The following is a 24428-nucleotide window of genomic DNA, read 5'->3' as shown; positions in this document are numbered from 1 at the left end:
CTACCTTCGCTGGTTGGTTGCTAGCCAAAGCTGCGCGTGAGCAAAAAGTTAGTCAAGCGCAGCAGCCACGCGCTTTGCCCAGAAACTGAAATGGGAAACTTAAGGAAGCTTCCTTCTATCGAGTCATGTCAATGGCCCCTCTAGCTCAGTACTATCTACACTGACTGGCAGCGGCTCTCCAGGGTTTCAGACCGGGGATTGAACCTGAGGCCTTCAGCAGATGCTCTCCCACTTAGCTACGGAGTTTAAATTTTCTGGGCGTTTCTGTAGGTGAGCGAAGGACGAGGGAGGAGACCCCTGGTCTGGAGTGAATCCCTCATGCAGCCGCTGCCAAAAATGAAGACGCGTATTCCGTCCCCGCCGAAACGAGCAACAGAGGAGCGAGAATGGCAGGAAACTCCCAACCTCTCTTTCGCTTCCTGCTGCTGCGGGGGATTTTAACCATAGAGATGTTAAAGGGATCGTATGGATTTTAACCATAGAGATGTGCATGACACCACAGCCCATCGACCACAGACTTCCTTGTCTCTAGGAGAGAGGCCGCTTTTTAAAGGATCACCATAGGGTTGTAGAGGAAGCGCAGGCCGTCTGTCGCGCTTTGGCGTCTCCCATCTCCTCCGCGACTTTCTCTTCGTCACGTCGTGTGTCTCCTGGGAGCACGAAGGATGGGATGGTCCGTCTCTTGCAAGAGTAGCGTTGAGGGAGCATGCACGCCTGCTGGGAGCGGAGTAGCGCGGTTCAGTGGTCCGTTGTAGGGCCCTAATCTTTCGTTTCAACTGGTCTTCTAAAAAAAGGGGGGCCCGGGCCAGGATGGCCCTCAACAAATCTATGCATGCAAGAAACAGATACAAGGACAAGCCACCTGATTTCGCTTATCTGGCGTCCAAATACCCTGAATTTAAACAACACGTGCAAATAAATTTGTCGGGGAGAGTGAGGTAAGTCAGAACATCCATATGTGTAACATATATTGTTTTTATTTATGTAACATAAGCCACGGATGAGGGAAACAATTTATGTGATGACAAAAAGACAAGCTTTTGCTCTGCGGAGTTTAGCATTTAAAAACTGACCCATCTAGAGGTTAAAGCGGGAGAAGAGTAAACGGGGAAAGAATGTGAGTTCTGCTTCATTTGCAGGTACTTTGGCCTAGTTCAGCCTTGAAAATTAAGCCCACAAAATGCTGCTAGCCTGCTAAGAGATTAGTAGCCATTGGTTCCATTCTGGCCACAGAGGAGGGAAGTTCCCTCCTTCGGGAGCTGCTGATCTAGCCCTTTGGTCAGTCCCACCAAGTGGATCTCCTTATTCTCTGGCCGCTTCCACTAAAACAACCTTTTATCCTTTGGAAACATTCTGGCCCAGCCAACTTTCTATGCTGGGTAGCATGGTGAGGCAATTAGGTTTGGGGTCAATAACAAGATTCTGGACAAAGTTTTTCCAAAACTGAAAAGACCATAGCTCAGTGGTAGAGCATTGGTGTTAGGTGCAGAAGGTCCCAGGTTCAATCTCTGGCATCTCCAGGTAGAGCTGGGATACTGTATATCCCATCTGAAACCCTGGAGGGCTGCTGCCAGTCAGCATAGGCAGTACTGAGCTACATTGACCGATGGTCTGGCTCAGTATGAGGCAGCTTCCTCTGTTCCTACATTTACTTAAAGGTATTGATAAGGTAGCAACCTAAATGTGTTAAACAAGTTAGATGTTGGTAAGGTATTTGGGCTGAGGGGATGAAAACTAACAGTTTGAAAAATTAGTGGTAAGAGCAAGATAAAAACAAAAGAGAATGTTTCCCAACTAAGTGAAAACATAGCAGTCAAGTAGTGTCCAGGCCTCTTAGTGTTCAGCTTCTCCTACTTTTGGAGACTGGATCCACTACAGCCTTCTTTCAGCACTTCTTTCTCTGTCAGTTTTACTTGTATACATAATTCCTACCCAACCTCCTGGCCAGTTAGAAGGGCAGTTGAGTTCTGTTTAGATTTCTAGGTCCTCCTTAAAATTCAGCTTTTGGGGCTGAATTTTTTACCCTTCTGCTAAACCAGCTTTTAAAATAGAAAGCAATCAGTTCATAGCCAGAAACAGAACATAAAATGGTTGAAAGAGTGTCAGTGTTTCACAACAGGATACTAGCCTCTTAAAAATGTAAATGTACTGCTTTCAAGTCAAATCCAACTTATGAATAGGGTTTTCATGAGGCTGAGAGGCAGTGACTGGCCTAAGGTCACCCAGTGAGTTCATGGCTATGTGGGGATTCGAACCCTGGTCCCCCAGGTCGTAGTCCAACACCTTAACCGTTACACCACACTGGCTCTCCACTAGCCTCTTAGGTTAATTTTTTTTAAAAAATTATATCAAGCAAGCTGGTCTGGAGCAGGAATAGCTCAGTCTGTTCCCCCTCCATCAACTCAACATTCCTTCCTCCATGACTAGCGTGGAAACCAAGTGAGGAGGAATGGAGCAATCTGATCCTCTTCCACCAGCCCACTCATTTGATTGCATGGAATTCCTGGTTGTCTTTGGCTGCCCAGCAAGGTGTTAAATATAAATCTGGCCTAGATCCACTAAAAAGAAAATAGTATTCAGTTAAAGTTGAATCAGTGGACTGTGTGCATGGCAGTTGTTGTTTTCAATGAGGTTAGGGGTGCAGTGGTTGATGGTAAAGGAATGTCTTGTTTGTGTTGGAATTGCTTTTATTTTTTAAAACTTTTTTAAACAATGTTTTTTTAAAATCTTTTTTTAAGATGTCTTTAAAACTTTAAAAAATGTTTTTAAAGTTGCTTTGTTTTAATGTATTTTTATGATGTTTTAAAGTGCTTTTAGTGCTTTTGTTTGCCGCCCTGGGCACCTGCTGGGAGGAAGGTCGGGATATAAATCAAATAATAAATAAATAAATAAACTTACATTAATACAGGAATAAGGAAAATATAGTAATACTCAAAATAGGGCTTCAAACTGTCATCAGTGACCTCTAGTGGGGGAGGGCAGTTTTGACTGGTGGGGCTGTGGGTTAAGATCACAATGAGTGGTGGTGCCTGACAAAATGCTGCTTTTTGGCTTTAAAAATGATCAAAGCAAATGTTTAAAATTTAATTAAAAAAAATCAGCAAGTACAAAACTGACCAAGAAAAATAGCAGCCCAACAAAACCTTTAAAACATTAGTCCCCCCAATGGGCTGGTGAAATAAGGATATGTTAACTGTGCGTTTGAGACAATGTTAGTGCTATTGTGTTGGCTGCAGAAGGAAAAGGGGAGCAGGGATGGAATTATTGAGGTGGCCTGTCCTTCCTAGCAAGTGATAGATTTTGTTAAATTTGTTGCCTGGAACTCTGCTTGCAAGTTCTGTGTGCTGTGCCGTGCACTCAGGCTGTGGTCTTGCAAGAGAAAGGGACGGTGAATCTCTGGCCAGCAGTAGCAAATGCCTGGAGTGGAGTACCTGCCACTTGTCAACAGGGAGGACCTCACCTTGTCATCTAAATGGGCGACAGAGTTAGGCCCTATAGAAGGAGGAAGCCTGTTTGTCCCTGTCTCTGCCAAAGGGAAAGAAAGAAGATAGTAGCAGCCAGCAGAGCTAGTTGTGAATTTTCAGATGACGAAGCACCGAGGGGCTTACTTGCTGGGCTGCTTTCCCTTTCACATGTGGCACTGGCAACTGGGAGAGCCAGAAATGAGGAACTTAAGAACATAGGAAGCTGCCTTATACTGAGTCAGACCACTGGCCCATCCAGCTCAGTATTATCCACACTGACTGGTAGTGGGTCTCCAGTTACAATCAGGGGCATTTCGCCCTCCCTGGAGATACTGGGACCTTCTACCTGCATAGCATGTGTTCTCCCACTGAACTACAGTCGTTCCTTGAAAACTCTCTGCAGTTCCTATGTGCAAGGATGAACATAACTACATCTGGCGTTTTCTTTGTTTTGTGCTTTTTGTCTATAATGCGTCCCACACTGTGTCCCTTCATGCAAGACCTAATACCAGAATTCTTCAGTTTTCCTGTACCTTGTGCCTTTCAGTGTAAACTTCAAGGATCCAGAAGCAGTGAGAGCCCTGACGTGCACCCTGTTGAAAGAAGACTTTGGACTTCAAATTGACATACCCTTAGAAAGGCTCATTCCGACAGTTCCCTTGAGGCTTAACTACATCCACTGGGTCGAAGATCTGATTGCTCAGCAAGACACTGCGGCTAAGGGTTCAGTTACATGGGGAATAGACATAGGTATGCTTCATGCTGGTGACTTCCAGACCAGTCCTATAGCCCCACTACACATGTGGGCCATTTGAGTTGAGGCGAAAAGAATGATACTCCAGAAAGCACAGAACGGAGCAACAGCCATATATATCCCCACTGTATATGGCAAACCACTCGTGCCCACAAGTCATGAGCCAGCACAGTGATTATGCCACCCTGAAAGCCAGACACTCAATCCCTTCACATCAGTGGAGAGACACTTCTGTGATCTCTCCCTCCCCACACATAGCCCACTTGGCACAATGACATCACAGCGCTCTCCACGACATGAGCTACTGTGACAGAGGCAGGAACTCAGAAGTGCCATCTCTGCAGTCAAAAGGAAAGAGAAGGCAGGCAGTGTGTGATATTATCCCCAAACAGTTCTCTTTGATGGAAGCCTGCAGAGGGAACATGCATACCTGGGTCAAGGGTTCAAGACGGTGGGGAGGAGGAGCATTTTCCCAGGCAAGGAAAGGAAGAAACTAGGTCATGCAACAGGGGAAGCCACTGTTGCGCTCCTTGCAGAAGCAGCCTTCATTAGCTCACTGCATGGGGTTGGGAAACAGGAAATGCAAGTTCAAGCCCAACCATGGGGAATGGCAGGAATAAGGACCCACTTGGTTTTTACATGGCTGGCCAATAACAAGCATGATGGAGGCCAAACAGAAGGAGCTGTGGGACTCGGATCATCTTGCATGTGTCAGGGTGCAGCTCCCTAGCCACGACAAGAGGCAGATTGATCATTTTATTTATTATTTATTTATTTAAAATATTTCTATCCCACCCTTCTACCCTATAATAGGGCACTCAGGGCGGCTTACAAAAATAAAATCAGACATGTACATAATAAAATTGTAAGCAGTAAAATCACAAAAACATTAAAATACATAAAACTATATATATATATATGTCTCTCACACATACATACATATATATATAGGGATTGGTACTAAAGGGACTACAAAGGTAAAATTTAATGTAGAAGACATAAAATCAGTGTCAGGCTCTACCTTTAGTCTCTCCCAAAGGCTCTCTGGAACAAGATCGTTTTCAGAAGTTTCTGGAAAACCAACAGGGAGGGAGCAGAGCGAACTTCTTGGGGTAGGGTATTCCAGAGCTTGGGGGCCACAGCTGAAAAAGCTCTCTCCCACGTGCCTGTCCATCTAACATCTTTCACTCCAGGCACGCAGAGGAGAACAGAGGCAGATGATCTTAAATCCCAGACGGGTACATATGGGCGTAAGCGGTTTCTTAGGTACATTGGTCCAAGGCCGTTTAGGGCTTTAAAGGTCAGAATCAGCACTTTGAATTGGGCCTGGAAACAAATTGGGAGCCAGTGGAGTCGATAAAGCACAGGGGTGATACACTCCCTGTGCCGTGCTCCAGTTAATATTCTGGCTGCTGTATTTTGAACCAACTGCAATTTCCGAACCGTTTTCAAAGGCAGCCCCACATAGAGTGTGTTACAGTAATCAAGCCTCAATGTCACCAATGCATATGTCACTGTGGACAAGTCAACTGCCTCCAGGAACGGACGCAGCTGGTAGACCAGTTTGAGTTGGCCAAAAGCACTCCTGGCTACCGCAGCCACCTAATATTCCAGCAGCAGGGCAGGATCCAGGAGGCCTCCCAAACTGCGGACCTGCTCCTTCAAGGGGAGTGCAACCCCATCCAGGACAGGTTGCAACCCCGTCCCTGATGCAGTTTTTCCCTTGACCAGCAGTACTTCCGTCTTGCCTGGATTAAGTTTCTGTTTGTTAGCCCACATCCAGCCCTTCACAGCCTCCAGGCACCGGTTTAGGATGGGCCAGTTGGTAACTACCAGCCTACAGACCCCATCGTAGACACCAAAAAAAGTCTGATTCCATGAGCCCTAGTCCTGTGGAACAGGTTAGGTTTTACATGCAGGGGGGCCCAGGTTCAAGTCCTGGATGTGACCTCCCATCAGACACATGTTGGAGGGGTCCACACACATAGGCTCATCTGGTTGAGTGAGGCGAGGTTTCTGAATTGGGGAGTGACCTTGACAAAATAGCTCATGGCTCTGTGGGCTTTTCAACCTTTTGAAGAAGCTGTTTCTCACTCATTCCCTAGCTTACCTATTGTACTTTTTCCTCATAATGAAATGGAGTTGCTGTTAGGTATTTATGTCTGAGAGTCCTGAGATACAATACCTGGAAGAACTTTGAGAAGACAAGTGTTAGCAATACTGTTTGTATGAACTGCAAAGTTTACAAAAGTTGTCCTTTCTCCATAGCTTCTGTCACCAAAGTTTCCCCTCATGTGCTCTAGTGTACATTGTCAAAATCACTGGATCACAAACACCTGAGAACCAGCCCTTGTAAGGCACACAGCAGTTGCCAACTTCCTAGAGCCAAAGCTAACCCTGTAAGGTAGAACACTGTCCACCAGTTTGGACCAGGATCCCCCCAAATCTCAAACAGGTGTCCCAAGAGCTCAAAGCAAGACTGTCTGGAGTCTTAAGCAAACAAGTTACTCAGTAGCAGCTAAGGATGGCCAAGATGCTGGATTTAGTCCTAAGGCTTACCTGAAAGAGCACACACCAGCACGTAGGAGGTAGCTCTATTAAAAATATAGCTGAATAAAAACAGCAGCATAAAAGAACCGGGAACACCTGTAAAAGTTACAGCTATAAATCACCAGTGAGAATTATAAAACAAAAAAAGCTTAAGTACTCCTAGCTCTCACATATGCTAGTAAAGCATAGAAATGTCGACCCCACAGGAACAGAATAACACATCACCCAAGCTGTCAGCTTCAAGGAAGGTATGAAGCACCAGAAAAAAGAAGGGACTATTACAGGAAAAAAAGCATGGCAACTCATGTAAGGGCTAATCAGGAGGCTTCTTGGACAAAACTTTCCAAGGGCCTACTTGGGCCTTGGTAGATGTGCTTTCTCACAGCTAGCCGGACCTAGTGACCTTGAGCACCACTTTCACCAGATAATCCAGGTCGCTTCAGTCACGAGATACGTCCCTGCTAATGAGAACAGGCCTTGTCCCGGCAACAAGATCTTACCCACAGTTCTACATGGCAGAGCCATGTTTTTTGGCCAAAGAAACTGGAATTCTCAACATACATGACATAAAGCCCCTGAGTGCCATGTATGCTATTGCCTTAGTCACATGCTCCCTTTGTAACTGCTGTGGGTGTGCTCTGACTGGGAGCAGAGTTAATCTGAATCCTATGTTACATAATGGAGGAGTGGTTGGGGGGCAGTGCTTTTTGCTTTGGGCTCAGGATCACGGTTTGGGGGAAGGAGAGAAGATTTGGCATATCTTTGTTCCTTCCCTGTCCTGCCCACGTTTCTGCTGGCATATTAACAACAACAATCATCTTCAGTGGTTGAGATTTCTGTAGGGTTATGCTGGTGTAGTTGGGTTTTCACCATATTCCATGGCTCGTTAGCATAACTGAGTAAAGGATTGCAGCCTAACTTTGGTTTTCAAGTTTGTTTCACTGAGATTTTGCAAAGTACCATCTGCTAATAGCCTGACTTCGTAATGGAAAAGCATTGGATTGCATTGTAAATGTTCTGACTGAGTTGAAAACACAGTCTGTTCTTGCCATGTCAGTTCTGTACTTGCCTCATTATACCTGTCAGGTATCAAGTGCTGCAAGGCATTTGTAGAGTAGATTCTTTTGATGAGAAGTTTCTTCTCAAAAAGTGGCATTAAGTAGAAAATAATTTGGCATGTTTTTACCTGGAAGTACTCGCTACTTAACTGGCAAAATAATATATGTAGCCTTCTAACAAAATGCATTATGGGTTGTATATTTTGGCTGTTCTTTGTTGTTTTTAACTTTTGCAATTTTCTTGGGCGTGATGTAGGAACAGGGGCATCTTGTATTTACCCATTACTTGGCGCAACTTTGAATGGATGGTATTTCATTGCAACAGAGGTGGATGACGTGTGTTTCAGCTATGCCAAGAAAAATGTGGAGCAAAATAACCTATCTGATCTTATAAAAGGTATCATTTTATCCCTCTTGTCCCATTCTTCTGCAACTAAGGAGTCTGTATACAGGCAAAATCATCAGTTCGTAGCGTGATTTGGAGGCTATTCATTTGGGCTCAGATGCAGAGTTTTATATAGATATATTTTTTTCTTGATATTTGTTAAATACTAGTGTCAGTAAATAGGAAATCTATTCCCCAAACGCCGACCCACCATTCCAACCAACCCAATCCATAAAGAATGGAGACAAATACAAAGGGGTAAGATGGGTGGTGGGAGGAAAGGGGTGGTTAGTAGGAAGAGGGCCAAGGGCATACAGGCAACGCCAGAGATTAGGTGACCTAAGCTGTGAAAGAGATCCGGTGCGTCACTCTCCAAAGAGGGATAAAAAGTCTGGCATCAAAGGTCTCAGGAACATCCCTTTGATACAGAGATCAGCCATGTTAGTTCAAGAGAAATGTGCAACTTCCAGTACTGTAAAATGATTATCTCAGCTACCAGACTTTGAGAGAGGGGGGACAGGACTGCCTATTGACATGGCAGTTACATGCCAACAACTACTTGTAAATTGGACCTTGAGCCTGTCCAGGCTAGTGAAGTGTCTTGGGAGTAGTTAGGTCTGCTGCTGTCTAAAGTTGTCAATATCTGTTGTAGATTGCATTGTAGTTACTCAGCACTTCTTTTAAAAGGCCAAACATAAGGCTGATTTATTTGGCTCTGTCATTCTCCTGCTGTTTCTTTTTGGGTTGTGGTTCTTCAGCTTTTGCTTCTGAAGTAGACCTCTAACTACTTTCAGTGAAATCACCAATGCACATCTGAGCAATTATTTCATAAGGTCTAACAATAGTGAGATACATCATTTTATTGTGAATGTATAAAATGCAGTTAAAGTATTATAATACTGTTATTATCTTAAGCATACGACTTACGTAAAAGTGGTTTGCCTTTGTCTTTGTGTTTGCAAGTAGCACGTAACAATTTCTAGAAGTTCAAGTGAAAGTTAAGTTAATGTCTGGTTCTTCCTTCATGTTTCCTTTTCTTTCAGTGGTTAAAGTACCACAAAAAACACTCTTGCTGGATGCCTTAGAAGAAGAGTCTGAAGTCATCTATGATTTCTGCATGTGCAACCCTCCCTTTTTTGCTAACCAGCTGGAAGCAAAGGTATGTTGACTGTTGATCATCTGCACTGGGCCTCTCCTATTTGTGTTGACAGATGCTCATATTTGAAATATTTCATATTTGTAACACTTGAAGCTTATTGAATGTTGCATCGCCACACAGTTGGGGGATGCTAAAGAACCTAAGCATATGTATAGTTTTCATCCAGTCACTACTTAGCTACAAAACAAGACAAGCCGCCCTATGCTCCTTTGGGAGGAAGGGTAGGGGTATAATAAATAATAATAATAATAATAATAATAATAATAATAATAATAAATTGTCAAGAATTGCCACCTTTGCTAACTTTGGTCAAGCTAAAATGGTTCAACCAGAGAGAATTCTGGGAGTCTTGTGGATCCCTGGGACACCCCATTGAGAAAGATACGCTCCTCAGTGCCAGACAGGCAATTTACAAATGTCAAGAAGATGCAACTGAACCTTAGCTGTTATCTCTTATCTGCTTCCTGAGATCAAAAGTCAGGAAGAGGGGGTATTGTAGATCAGGACCCCTGGGTGGGGCTGTCCAGTCCCCTTATCTTCAAAGAAGCTGATCACAGCAGGGGCGCCAAATATGGCTAATCGGCCCTCCTCCCTGTTGACTACTAAACTCCATAAAAATGAAGGATGATCCTTCAGTTGTTGTTCCCTATTTCCATCTACCTTGACTTGTCTAAGGATTTCCAGTAAAAAGCCATTGGGAACCAGGCTGCTGTACTGTGAGTAGAAAATCTTAGACTAGGAAACTTTTGTTATGTTCTTTTGTCTATTGAACCTCTCACCTTTGTTATGCCAATGTATCTCTCGTAGCCCGGCTGAGAGCGACTTGCTTTGAGGAAACAATTGCTGCTCTCTTTTTGTATATACCTTTCTCTTCTTTTAAAAAACTACCCTTTTATAAATGGTGTGTATTGCTTGAAACTAATGATTCTAAATCCAGTCTTTGATCGCTGAACACTACTGATTAAGGTTGATTAGTGTGGTTTAATGCTCCAGAGTAGAGGCTATAACAAGTAGTCTGCTCGTGGAATTCTGTTGGTGCTCTGAGGTCCCATTCCTCAGAGTAGAAAGCTGGAAAAGGGGTGGTGGCAGTTACTACCGTGAACTTAATCCTGAAAGGAGGGAGAGTTTGCCTGGGAAGCAGTGACCCAAAGGTGTTGCAACTGTTCTCGGAAGCAAGAAACCCCCCTTGGGGTGCTGAGGTCAAGGGACCCCAGGGGGCAATCTTTGATGACGACAACAACAACTCTCCACAGCTAAGGGCTGGGCCAGCTATGTGGTTCCAAGAGCATACGATACAGTTGCTCTTAACTGTAATTGATCCTGTTTATCTTATGTTTCCGTCGATGGTAATAGTTGAAGGAATATTGCTACATAAAATTCCCAGAGGAGTAGATGTGTACAACAGAGAGCTTTATGGCATCTTAAAGGCTAACAAATTTATAAGAAATGCCTTTAGAGTCCACTTCATCGGATGCATGAAGGGTTATACATCTGCCGAAGTGGACTCTGCTCCATGCAAGTGGGTCTACTCTGAGTAGGACTGAGTTGCAATCAACCTAATCAAACTATATTGAGCAATGAGGATGTTGCTGTCTTAATAACAAGAAGTGCCTATAAGTGGTGCTTTATAGAGTTCTGTTAGCAAAAATAGAGATGGGTTCCTTGGAGCAGGAACCTATAATCTGAACTTTAACAGTAGGGGAGCAACAAAAGGAGCAGATGGAAGGGTAATCGACAACAGAGAGTGGTAAATAGTGGGCAATGTAAGGGAGTAAAAAGGCCATGAGGAAATGTTCCTACATACTATCATGGGAAATAAATATAGAAAAAGAGTTTGGAGAATTGCTCTGCGGGCTTTAAAAGTAAAGACAAGAAGTTGGATGCAGAAGAAGTTGGGAAGGCCATGAAGGGATTTGGATATGAGTATTGCAAAGTCTGAATGATGAGAAATGAATGATCGGGCCAGGAACGTTTTGGATAGAGCAGGGTGGGGAACCTTTGGCCCTTCAGATGTAAGTACAGCTCCCAAAACCCCATTCCATTTGCTGTACTGGCTGATGAAAGCTGGGGTCCAACATCTGGGGAGCCACAGGTTCCCCATTCCTGATCAACCAGGGTCTTGTATGTTCATTGAGCTCCAGCAGAATTCTAAATACAGTTGGGTGTTAAACCAGGTGGTGCAGGGAAAAGTAAAAGACAAATGGTCAGGGTGGTGATGGTGGACGTAGGGTTACTGACTGTGTTTAGCCTGTCGTTGTGTCTTTAATCAGCAGGGGAAGCTTTTCCATGGCACGAAGATAGGCATTAGCACTTCCTAATGTCTAACACAGGAGTAGGCAGGGAAGCTGTGGCCCTCCAAATATTGCTTGAATCAGCTTCCATCATCCCTGACCACTGGCCATGCTGGCTGGGGCTGATGGGAGTTGGAGTCCAACAACATCTGGAGGGCTGCAAGTTTTCCATCCCTGAGATAGAGGAACCAACTGAGGAGTATCAAGGCAAGGCTCAATGGAAGACGGGTGCAGTTATTCAAGCAGGAGATAACCAGAGCATGAACCAGGGTTTTAACCAAGAAAACAGAGAAGAGGGTGGGGTGGTGGTGGTTGCTATTTTGCAGTAGACAAGGATGATGTGACACGGAGTGAATATAAGGGAGCAGAGGAGAGGAAGTGAATTGACAGCATAATTAACTGGCAGAGAATGGTCAGTACATAGGGATAGCAACTTGCAAACTGATTGTTTACAATTTATCTTTGCAATGCAAACACTGTCTTTTCCAGGGAGTAAATTCTCGTAATCCCAGAAGACCACCTCCCAGCTCTGTCAACACTGGAGGGATCACTGAGATCATGGCTGAAGGAGGAGAGCTAGAATTTGTCAAGAGAATCATCCATGATAGCCTGCAGCTTAAAAAAAGATTACGGTAGGAATTTAAATAAAATAAAATAAAATAAACCTTTATTGCTTACAGCCAAAGGCCATCACAATCCAACATTAAAAATAAAAACAAATCATCCAAACTGCATACAAAATAGTATCTTATAATGACAATATCAGTATCTCCGCTACACATTAAAAACAAAATAAATCCTCTCCAGTCTTTGCAGGAATTATAACAAATTATTTAAAACTTTTTCAAAACCCTCTAAAATGTTAAATATGATTAAGAGGGCACCCCATTATCTCTTCTTTACTGTGCTCTGTTTTCTTTGCCATCAGTGCCAATTTCTTAACCCTCGTTATAACATTGTTCCGTTGTCTGAAACAAGAATGCATATCTGTTATAGGCCTATGAGCAAGAGACGGTAATATATTAGCAAGAAATTGTTCAGTATTATAAACATACCAGAGAAATAGGAACTAATTTGGTTGGTCCTATTTCTTAGCAGAGATATAAAAATACAAGCAGCAGAATGAGAATAAACCAGCCCCACCTTTCTCTATATAAACAACAACAGACGCAATCTTTTAGGTAATAGAAAAGAATGTTTACTTACGCCCTCGTATGTTAGGAACATAGGCTCTAGCTTAGAAGAAAGAAAATAGGAGTCTCAGTTCATTTTAGTGGTTGATTATTGATGCTCTCAGAGGGATTATCTGTGCCATGCGGCCTCTCTCAGTGGTGGATAGATCAGCAAAGGAGAATATTCAAAAATCCCCCAGGACAAAGGAGGAGGAAGTCAGGTAAGTAACCCCACCCATTAGGAAGTTACATCATGGTAAAACAGGTACATGGGATATTCCCCAAATATCCCTTAAAGGGAACATGCAACATTTGTCTATTCCAACAGAAATTTACTCCTTGGTTGATTATATGGAGAACAAATTAATAGGTAACGGATAACATTCTCTACCCTCCACTGAACCACAAATGCAGAATCTGTGATCATTTGAAATATCAATAAACCTCCCCTCCACATAAGGAAGGCATAGACTATAAAGACAAAGCTGGGTGATTTTCTTAGACAGAGGGCAATAAAATATATCAGTTCAAATAATGTTTTATACACAGTGGAAATCACTGTGAAGAAAACATACTTGTAATATGGTACAAATCCCAGTGCTTGGAACACAGATGCATTTTTTGCTCTGAGCAGCTATTTTGCTCTAGTAGGAGACAGGAAAAGTGGGCACTTATGGAAACAATCTTAAGCTTGGAAAAAGTCCTGGAGGAGTTCACCCATGACTGATGTGATGGAGCTTGCAGTTGTTCAAAGCATTTTTTAAAAAGTTGGCAGTCAAGAGAGTCAGGTTACAAAACTTCAACCAGTAAGAGGCTAGTTTCAAAAAAAAAAAAAAAAGCAGCAGGTATGCCTTAGGGAGGTGTTAGTAGGCATCTCAGGAAAGAGTTCTGCATTGCTTCCACATTGGACATGTTAGAAATTGAATATCCCCATATGTTGGCACCATACACCACTTTGTTAATTTTTTTAAAAAATGGGTTGGAGGAACTACCAGGCTAACCCTTTGAAATATAGAAAATCTCAACAAAGCATGTATCGATTAAGAAACCTCTAACTTTGTGCCATCCAAATGTGGTTTCCATGAAAGTTGGACATTAAACAAAATTCCCCTATATCCAAAAATCAAATAATCAGTGGGCTGATTATCTACTTACTTACTTTTCCTTCCAAAATCGATTGTTTGCTCCTAGCATGGTTAAAGATCAAAAGTACTCTCTGGCAGAATTGACCCAGTTCATTCAATAAGTTGTAGTTGGGATACCAGCCAATGTTGATAAAAGGGCACTTGTTCCTGGGAGACCAGGGTTCAAATTCCCGCTCAGCCATGAAACTCAGGCCAATCACTGTTTCTCAGCCTAACCTACCTCACAGGGTTGTTGTGAGAATAAGTTTGGGAGGGGGAGGACCATACTTGTACACCATCTTTGCTTCTTGGAGGAAATGAGGGATATAAGCATAAATAAATAAATAATGATGAAAGTGGACTATAGGCTTGATCCTTTAGCACAGGGATGGGGAACCTCAGGCCTAAATGTGGCCTCCCAGGCCTCTCCCGAGGCCACACACCCTCCCAAGCCACATCTCTCACCAGCCCTGCTTTTAATGTGTTTGCTTGGCTGGAATGTGTCATTGAACTCTGGTAACACGGCTTTGCTTGGTTGGATGGAGGATAGAGGGGTGTGTGTGGAAATTAGTCTACTATACAAAAGTAACATTCACTTTGTTTCTCTGCTCACTCCTGCCTCTTGCTTTGCCCACTCCTAGAATGTGGCCCCCATAAGGCTGCTCAGAAGGGAATGTGGCCCTTTGGCTGAAAAAGGTTCCCCACTCTTGCTTTACCAGGAGTGCCGTCCCATCCAGAACAGGCTGAACACCACACATCTAGCCAGAGGAACCACCCGCTAACAGTGACTTTGTCATTTCTATATTGAGCTTCAGATTTTTGGCCCTCTTCCATCCATTACTACAGCCAAGTGCTAACCACCAACCACTGCACCTTCATTAGATGCAAAAGAGAAGCAGAGTTGCATGTTATCTGCATACTGATGGCAATGCACTCCAAATCCCCAGATGACCTCGCTTGGTTGTACATATATGTTAAACAGCAGAGTATATCAGTATCTGGCAGCGTTTGCCACAGATGTAGAAGGCCAAAGATGGAACTTAAGTCCCTAAAAGACACACATGACTCCTTCCTGCCCTATTGTGAGTATTTTTGGATCCTGTGCTTTCATAACAAAACACTGATCAGTCATGGATTTGCCCTTCAAAAATCCTGTCTGTTCTTCAGCGGCAACTGAACTTTCTGCTGCCCAGTTTAATTAATAGGTATTTTGAGTATATTTTGGAGACAATCGTAAGATGACTAATTTGTCTGAAATTATTAGACTCAGCTTTGAAGCCTTTCTTATGTATAGGCAGAACTATACTTACCAATCCTTTGCGCTATCCCAAGCTGATTTATATAGTTGAACAGCCTAGCAAAAACTGGGCAGAGTTAGTCCTGAAAAATTCCCCTGGAAGCACTTTTCTAGAAGGGAGAGATTAACAAGATCATTAATCCTGTTTAAAGTTACAGGGTCCCATTTGGGGCAAGATGTAAGAGCAGAGGGAATAGTACTGCAGGGAGTACCCAAACAAGTTTTTATACTCTACACAAAGAGACTTCTTCCTTGCTCCATGCAACATAAGCTGTTCTCCATCAAGCCATCCTTGCTTCAGTTGTTTAACACAGCAGAACAATTAGAGGCTATAACAAAAGGCTTAATTTCTCTGACAAGAGTCAGAATGGGATGTTACACACTCCAGGATCTAAAAGGAGTTTACTGTTTTGGAAAAGTCAAATTGACAATTACCTGGTCCAAAAACTCTGCTTCCAAGCAGAGGTCCTCTCCCCTTCCTTCGCAATTTTAAGGCTTCTGAATCTTCTGTCTCTTTAGGTAGGTGCCCTCATTAGTTGAACTGTACTTTTCAGCTATTTGGTTCTGAAATGTAATTTTTATTATTGCAGGTGGTACAGTTGCATGTTGGGGAAAAAGTGCAGCTTGGCACCACTGAAAGAGGAGCTTCGAATCCACGGAGTGAGTATTTCTGTAAACATACTACAGCTATTGCATACTGTTTGTAGTTGCATTTTCTATTTGTGTAAAATACACTTCTGTGATACAGTCAGAGCTTGGAAAAGTTACTTTTTTGAACTACAACTCCCATCAGCCCAATCCAGTGGTCATGCTGGCTGGGGCTGCTGGGAGTTGTAGTTCAAAAAAGTAACTTTTCCAAGCTCTGGATACAGTTCCTTACTGAGAGGCTGGAGAATCTGGCACCCCTATCCATCCAGTGCACTACTTGAAAGAAGGTCCCATTGACTTCACTGGCCGTTAATGTCATGGCCCTATGGAGAACATTTGGCAGGACTGGAAGACTGGGGAGGGTGGTTGCATATGTTGGAGAAGGGTCTGGTGAGACCATGGAGGAAAATCTTCCTGACCCCCCTGTCAGCCCTGTGCCCAGTGGTCCTATTAGTGTTTCTGCTGAGAAAGGCTTCAGCCCGCAGTGGAAGGTGAGGAATATAGTCTACCGTCATCACTGGCGCCTAGCCCAGACTCATTTGTGTAGCAGCTAGGTCTTAATGAATCTGATGGACGATTCCAGAGAAATAAGGAGGGAGAATCTCTCAGAGTCAGAGCTGACAGTTTCCCCAAGGTCACACAGACAGGAGAAAAGACAGTTACAACTTGAGAAATTATCCTCTTTTCCCAGGAGAATCCCCCACCTTGCTTCAAAGACTGGAAAGTGCTAGATTTAGTTTCTACAAGCAGAGGGCCCGCCCACCCCCCTCTTTTATTCAGATTGTCTTGGGTGAGAGCTTTGTTGCGACAGCGTTCTGTTGCTTCCACAGCCTAGTGCACCTGCTGATGTTCTGATTCATGCCTAATATGTTTTGATGCTATATTCCTGTCCTAACCTCTGGAAGAAAACTGCAAAACCAAGTGTTCAAGTCCTGAGAGTACTTCTTTGGTCAAGAGCCAGGACACTTAATTCCATGTAGGTGTGTGTAAGATGCCAGGCTCAGTCCGGACAGCACAGTTTTAGCAGTACAGAATTTAGTGCACCTTGAATAAAAGAAGCAGTATGTCTTGGGATAAGGTGCACTCACACCAGCAACCAGTGTGGGCTGTACTGTGGGACATGTACACCTCCTTTGGGTGCAGGACTTTCCCGTCTAGCTTAGCTGCGGCTGTTGGAAGCCCTGTAGTTCATCTAGCTGTGGCTATTGGAAGCCCTGCCCATTTCCCTGGGAGTATTCCATGACAACTGCCGGCTTGCTGGCCTCCCAGTGGTGGGGTTGCACACATGGGGAAGAAAAGGGAGCTGCCTCTTCCTGAGTGAAACTGTTGATGACCTTTCTCCCATCTGTGCAGTTAGGCAGCTTACAGTCTTTCTCTTTTGTAGAAGTTTTAAAACCTGGTCTGAACAAGGTTGAATAAAGTGGTACTGTTTTTAATGCTCCCCTGTATGTTAAAAGAAAACACACTGCTCTGCAAAAAGAAAATAAGTATGCCAATACTAGTCTACACTCTGTTGTGCTAGCTTTCTACCTACAGGGAGTTGTATTCTATGGGTGAGCACTCCAAACTGATCTCCTACCTGCATTCTGAAGTAGCACAATCAGTGCCGTTTACATTTATATCCTGCTTTTCCTCCATTGAACTCATAGGAAACTATATAAATCATAGGAATCCAAGGTGGACTATGTCTAGGGACTGGCCAGACCTAGATGGGCTTAGCTTTAGCAAGATTGCTGCATACTGTGCCTTCAGACCAGCCCTGGCCTTTGGATCAGTTTACCATCTTGTTTCTGCCTGATTCTACTGCAGTGTAGATCCAGCCTCATTTAGCTCCTTGTGAACTGGGCAGAAAGGTGTTTGCCTGTCCTGCCCATGATCAGAAGCTTCGGAGGAAATGTCTGCACAGGCTTTCATTTTTGGTGAAGTGCTTTAATGTTGAGCTGAAATAATAAAACATCATCATGGAATGTCTTGGGGTCTTGTTTCAAATGTGTTCTGAAGATGTAAGGCTAGTGAAGAAGATAACTTTCAGAGCCCTGGCTGTTTTTTCTTTGTGCAGGTTCCTAAAGTCACCCACACTGAATTCTGTCAAGGTCGCACCATGAGGTGGGCTTTGGCTTGGAGCTTCCATGAAAATGTCAGAGTGCCAGTAAGTGCCTGCGTGTCTTTCCCTGATTCATTACCTTGTTTGAGTCTACATTGTGAATCACTTGGGGCTCTCCCTGGATGCATCACAAGCTCTTGAGTTTCCAAAGCAACTTTTCTTATGTAGGCAGAGTGGGAGCGAAGGAGACTTTTGTTCAAGAAACACCCAAAAAGATCCCTCTTCAGCTGCATGGAATTACTTAAGTGAGTCTTCAGATCCTGGCCATGGCTTGTTGTTTACCTGACTTAGTGTGCTTGATGAAAGGTCACAGAGGCAGCTTTTAAGAGGAAGGAGTATAGCAGGGGCCATCTTCGCTCTGAGAACCAACATGTTTGCTCGTTCATGCTAAGCCATGGCAAAGGAGGGGGGACGCTCATTCACTAATGTTGCACCATAGTTGTACTCACTGTTGAATACAAACTGGGTCTCTGCCTTACTAGCTTCTGCCAGTCAAGATGATTTTTCAGGTCTCACGCTAAACATATGCATTACTTCAGCTTACATGGGCCTTGGAACCTACACTCATTTGAAGTCACATTTAGTTCTCTCCTCAGGCAGAAGGTACTAAGAGGCTTATCTGCATAAGACTCATTGGTACATTCTAGTTAAGAAAAGAGAGAGAGACGCATGGATGAGTTTGAGGCCTCCTGTGCCTTTAACAGCTACATTACAGGCAAAAATTCAACAGGGGAAACTTCCATCACTCCATCTCAGTGCTGGACTTCTGCCTGATATGCAGCAAACCTTCCACTTGCTCAAGACTGATTTCTGCAAGATGGATCCCCATTACAGGGTTTTGGACAACAAGAGCAACACAACTTACCTTTTATCAGGACACAGAAATTATATTGAAATTGAATCTTAAGTTTTAAGTTTAAGTAAGGCTGTCGTCCCTCAACATACGTAATTTGTTGGAACTCCTGTTGAAATCTGCAGTTTGAAAAGCCGGGCATGAAGGTGATGGCCTTCTTTTTGTTCCCCTCTTCTTGTTTGATCATCAAATTTCTGTTCCATCCCCCCCCCCGGCCAAAGCTTATTTTTCCCTTCTCCAGAAGTGTAAAATTATCTTGGGTCACAATTATTCTGTAAAAGACTGAATACCAATTTAGCAGAAACTGAATTATGTGCTTTATTTAGTATTGGGATAAAAATTGCCAGTTGTTAACTGAACAGTTTATTTTCTTCCTCAATTCTTATGTAATGTATTTGGCAATAATAGCATATTTGTGTGTCTTATTCCCCCATTTTTTAAATTTTCTTTCTTTCCAGTACTAATTGTCCATAATTCTAGCTGCTGTTGCTTTACAAAATAGTTCTTGGATTGAATCCTGAGAGAGCTGAACTTGAGAAAGTTTACGGAAGTAACATTACCCATTCCCTCTTCTCCCTATTATTTTTTTATTTATTTGTTAAATTTATATCCCACCCTTCCTCCCGAAGAAGCACAGGGTGACAAACACATTAACAACAAAATATTTTAACAACAACAAAAGCATTCTAAAAACTTTCTAAAAATAGTTACAGTTGAAACATACTAAAAACAGTTGTAGATAAAACATTCTGAGAACAGTCGCAGATAAAAACATCCTTCCATCTAGTGATCTCCAGATTGCCAGGAATAGTTTCTTTCAGCCATCAAATGCCTGGAATGTTTTCAGATTCCTTCTAAAAGTCAGTAATGATGGAAATAGATGCACCTCACTGGGGAGCACATTCTGTAGATGGGGAGCCACCACTGAAAAGGCCCTGTCATGGGTCATTGCCAGCCAAGCAGTTGCCATTGGCAGCAAACAGCCATAAGCCTCTTTGGGGCCCTTCTGAACAATGTAGGTTGGAGCACAGAGGGTTGCTGGGAGGAGGAGAGAATTGAAAACGTTCCTTCCATGAACTTCTTTTAAGTTAACATACCTTAGGATCCAGTCCCTTGACACAAGTTATTTACACATTTTCTATTCGCACTCTGAATAGTTCTATTAATATTCATTTGAGTTCTAATTATTCTGTTCAGCTGCTGATACATGTGTGTGTTTTCTTTTCCCTTCTCAGTCACCACCTTCTAAGAAAAGAAAATTAGAAAAGCCTCGTAAACCAATCACATTCCTGGTCTTAGCATCGACAACAAAAGAGTTAGCTAGCAAAGCTTCATCTGTGGGAATAAATGCTGTCGAAGGGATGGCAGTAGTTGCAGCATGGATCGGAAAAATTCTCACTGACCTGAAGGTAATATTTGCTATGACATTCCCTCTTTTCTTATTTTAACGTGATGTTACTTCAGGAAAGAGCAAATGACCTCAGTGAATCGCGCTAAGCTTTTGTGTGTTTGCTTCAACAGGTTCAGCATAAATGTATTCCCTGTGGAAAAGATGAAGTCAGCTTGTTTCTGACAGCTGTCGAAAACTCCTGGATTCACTTAAGGAGAAAGAAGAGGGATAGAGTGAGGCAGCTACGTGAACTTCCTCGAGCATCTGTAGATTTCCTGCAAGCCACAGAAGAACAGAGCCAAAACAATTCAGGCGACACCATAGAAGGTAGCAAAGATGAACCTGCTAAAAAAGCATCCATAGTATTTGGTTGCAACCTTGAGTCACCAGAAGAAGACAGCCTAAATAGCACTCCTGGTATTAAAGAAGAAAGCATCCAAGAACACATTGACGAAAACAACAAAGCAGAGGAATCGGCTGTTGTTTTAGGAAACTTAGAAGATTTTAGGGATGGAAAGGAGGACGGGTTCAAGGCCTTTGACGATAATAGCTTAGCTGTTGAAACTGGACAGAGTGCCAACATCTCAAGTGAATGGTTCCTTTTTAAGTGTGTGCTAACTGTGAAGAAAGAAGTGGATGATTTCTTAATAGAAATGCACTGGATTGAGGGACAGAACAGAGACTTAATGAACCAGCTGTGCACCTACCTAAAGAACCAGATTTTTCGGTTGGTCACAACTTAAATATTTATGTGAATGAGGAAGATTAACAGTCATATTTTTGTAATCTTGCTTTTGTGTTAAGTATATTTAAGGATATATTTGCTATAAATGGTGAGTATTTTTAAACTCTTTGAAAGTGTGAAGCTCTAGGGATTTATAAAGGCCTTAAAATATATGTGGGTGTGAAAACTTCATAACTTAAGTCACATAGACTTCAATAGGAACTAAATGCAACTAACATGTCCTGTCCTCTTGTGTAACAAAATTTGAGTATTTTTAACTGTTGAGCTACACACTAGAAAGCAGCTCTGTGTCTGCCTTAAAAAGGCAATGCTGTTGTGGATTCTTCATTGGCTTTTTCTTACGCTTAATAGAAATTCTCCACAGTTGTTTTGTATCCATGCCCTGTCTCCCTTGACATGTTCCTAGTCATGAATACTCCTGAATCTCGGATTGCAGTCAGCAGTTAAAAGCCGTTTTTCTACATGTTGCAGCTCCAACTTTAAACAGCTGAAGGCTGGAAAAAGGTGCAACATATTCTTTTGCTGTAGAATTGTGAAAATATATGCCTGTAGTATTCTGGTGTATTCTGACAGACTCTGTGAGACTTGGCTATCCATACGTATGCACTGTGTCTGGTTGTAAATGTTTTCCTCCAGAATCCCCATTTCAATTATGTTTATAGAATTCACAAGTAGGACCTGCAACAAAACGTTGCAGTATGGAGTGCTCCCTGTTCAGGATTCTAGTCACTTAATCCCATTCCCCCTCCGCCCTAGCTAACTGAATTTCCTCCTGACAGTCAGCGTTGCATGGCCACTGAGTTGGGCTTTTTTTTTTTTTTGGAAGAAGAGGATTCCCCCCTCCACTGGATATTAGCTAAAGATTTTTTTTTCTTTGTACTCCTGCAAACTTTGGGGTTTTCCCAAGCCGACTGATACCTCCCTCTTGTGTGTGGCTAGTTCCATTTTGGCTGCATAAGCAACAGCACTCTCCCTCTGTAGGTTGGAACTGGTATATATGAGACACAGTAGCCAGAGAAGGTAGTGGTGGTTTTACAAGAAGAGGAGAAGGGGATTTTTTTCAGGCTTTGTATTTCAGGGTTGTTTTTGTATTTCAGGCTCTGTGTTTCAGTTTATCCATCAATGCTGTAAGAAGCAGCAAGTTTCTTATAGAACTGACAGAGAAGCCAAAATGACTTTGTTCCAAGAACAACATTCAACGGATTTCCACTCACCCCAACATTTAAAACGATTTACTTTTATTAAATTTTATTATTAAAGTGGAAGTGGGACATAAGGAACAATCCCAGGCATGAGAAATGTAAGACGGTCTGCTTGTATGTTTATTCCTCTGAAATGTTTATGGTTTTAAGTTGTTGGAGGTTTTTTTATTATTTTAAGCTTTCTTCAGTCTCCTCGCTCTCTGTACGATAAAAAGTATGGTTGGACAAATCTGAAATACTGATAGTTATTATAGAGCACCAATCGAGGGAAGTGAAAGTCACAACAAAATTAAAAATAGAAGGAAAGAGGCAAGTGATATTTAGAGATTACAATACTTTGGGATTTTGCAGAACTAGTTGATAGTAATGTTGATTCCTTAATTAAGAATCAGCAAGGTATGAAAAGATAGCAGGTCACAGGCTAGGAAGGATTGCAGCAATTAAGATATTGCCTTGCATTATTATTTTTTGTGTGTCTTTAGAAGTCCTCCTTATTAGGGCAGAGCCAAGCAAGCAAGCATTAATAACTTTATCCCAAACTATGTGGCTAGAGTTACAAAGTTATTCAGAAGTTTGAAGGAAAATGTCAAAATGCATGCAAAATCAAGTGATGTTATTGGTGACCTTTAGTCAGTCACTGTGTTTACATGTCACAGTAAGGTGTGATGATGGATGGTTTTCCCTGAATGTATAGATCACTTCTGCTTTGCTCTTCCCCATCACTGAGGAAAACAGCAAACCATGATCCTTGGCTAAGCATTACATCTCTCAGGGACTGTGGCTTGTCTCACTGAAACCTCAGTTGCTAAGCAAAAAACAAGAATGGCAAAGCTGTATTCGGGCACAAATTACAAACATAGGATAAATTTAAAAGTATAAAGATGCTTTAGAGACTTTGCAAGTATGCGTGACATCCTAGAACTGAACAAAACATATTAAAAAGTTCAAGTCAAGACATATTGAGTGTTATATGGGTATTATAAAGAGAGTATTGACTGTGTTAAGCTAACTGACTCGCTGTTTTCCTATGATAATGTAATTATTGATTTTTTTAATTCGTATAATAAAATATTTTTTAAAAGCTGCTTTTTTTCAGGTGAACAAGTCCTGTAAAATTGCACCTGTTTCTTCATGATCCCTATTGCCATCTGGTGCCCAACTTTTGTAGTTCAAGTCATTTATTTAGTTTCTTTGCTCTGTGCTTGTCATTTGATTTAAAAAATCATATATAATTGCAGTTGTAGGGCCCTTGCTAGGCTCTTCTGCAAACTGTGTCATATAGACTGGATTGTCACCTTGTAGCGGTGAGTGGGCTTGCGTGTTCCAATGAACCCTGTGAGCGATGCCGTCGGGAGTCATGTACTCCCAGCAGGGTCACCCATGGCGGTAAGGTCAAGGGAGAGGAACCAGACAAAGAACGGTCCAAGAATGCGTCAACGGCAGAACAGGCAGAGGATAACAATGTGTATGTTACAACAGCTGTGAAGGCGGATGAAGGCTGCAGCAGATAAAGGACTTCCAATTGTGGTACCCATGCCATTGGATCAAAGCCTTTTTCTGTCAAGATTGTGTGTTGATTGTGGTGCACCGATCTCCCCACATAAAACAAATTCACGCACAGGCGTCTTCCACAACAGAAGTCCCATGGTGATCGGCAAATGGCGGCCGGGGCAGGACTGTGAAATCCAGAAGCCCCTAGTCATGGACTGGTACATCGGCGGTGGATACAGATTCAGATGGATCCATTGTTAAAGACCATATTTTGGAAGACAATCTTACTCGGTCACGAGTGATCGCCAAGAAGAAGTACCACAAGAACACATATTTGGATGGAGGCTTTTTCAAGAAAGGAAGAGAAGTATCTTCTGATGCACTGACTTGTCTGGGAATTGAAACCATGACCTCTCACATCCAAAGCAAGAGTCATAACTAGCATGAATGGGAATCCTGCAACCCTCCAGCTATTACATAGGAACAGACCACTGAGTCAGAGCGTTGGTCCATCTAGCTCAGTATTATCTACACTGACTGGCAGTGGCTATTCAGGGTTTCAGGCAGCAGTCTTTCCCAGCTCTACCTGGAGATGCTGGGGATTGAACTCAGGGCCTTCTGCTACAGACTCCAGTGCCCAGGATGGAGTTGCCAGCATGGCCAATAGTTAGGGATGGTAAGGGTTGTAGTCCAGCAACATCTGGAGGACCACAGGTTCCTCACCTCTGCCGCAGAAGAGCA

General features: G+C 42.8%; 1 protein-coding gene across 1 annotated transcript; it reads left to right on the top strand.

Moving 5' to 3' along the window:
• Nucleotides 1-142: 142 nt before the first annotated feature.
• On the top strand, nt 143-23282 carry METTL16 (methyltransferase 16, RNA N6-adenosine). Its single transcript, XM_061589843.1, has 9 exons — nt 143-938; nt 4012-4214; nt 8083-8223; nt 9255-9370; nt 12151-12293; nt 15845-15914; nt 17962-18051; nt 20095-20268; nt 20381-23282. Exons 1-9 carry the CDS (start codon nt 811-813, stop codon nt 20990-20992), a joined length of 1677 nt encoding a protein of 558 aa, XP_061445827.1. The 5' UTR covers nt 143-810; the 3' UTR covers nt 20993-23282.
• The last annotated feature ends 1146 nt before the right edge of the window (nt 23283-24428 follow it).

This window comes from Rhineura floridana, chromosome 11 (assembly GCF_030035675.1).
Source record: "Rhineura floridana isolate rRhiFlo1 chromosome 11, rRhiFlo1.hap2, whole genome shotgun sequence".
NCBI classification, from domain to species: Eukaryota; Metazoa; Chordata; class Lepidosauria; order Squamata; family Rhineuridae; genus Rhineura; species Rhineura floridana.
Note: the sequence above shows the minus strand (reverse complement) of the source record. Positions and strands in the feature narration are given on the sequence as shown.

What these genes read in the sequence shown, in the direction of transcription:
- METTL16 (XM_061589843.1), top strand. Translation starts at nt 811, where the DNA reads ATGGCCCTCAACAAATCTATGCATGCAAGAAACAGATACAAGGACAAG. An exon ending in ATGAAAATGTCAGAGTGCCA is followed by an intron (nt 18,052 to 20,094) that starts GTAAGTGCCTGC and finishes TTCCCTTCTCAG; the next exon opens with TCACCACCTTCTAAGAAAAG. An exon ending in AAATTCTCACTGACCTGAAG is followed by an intron (nt 20,269 to 20,380) that starts GTAATATTTGCT and finishes TTGCTTCAACAG; the next exon opens with GTTCAGCATAAATGTATTCC.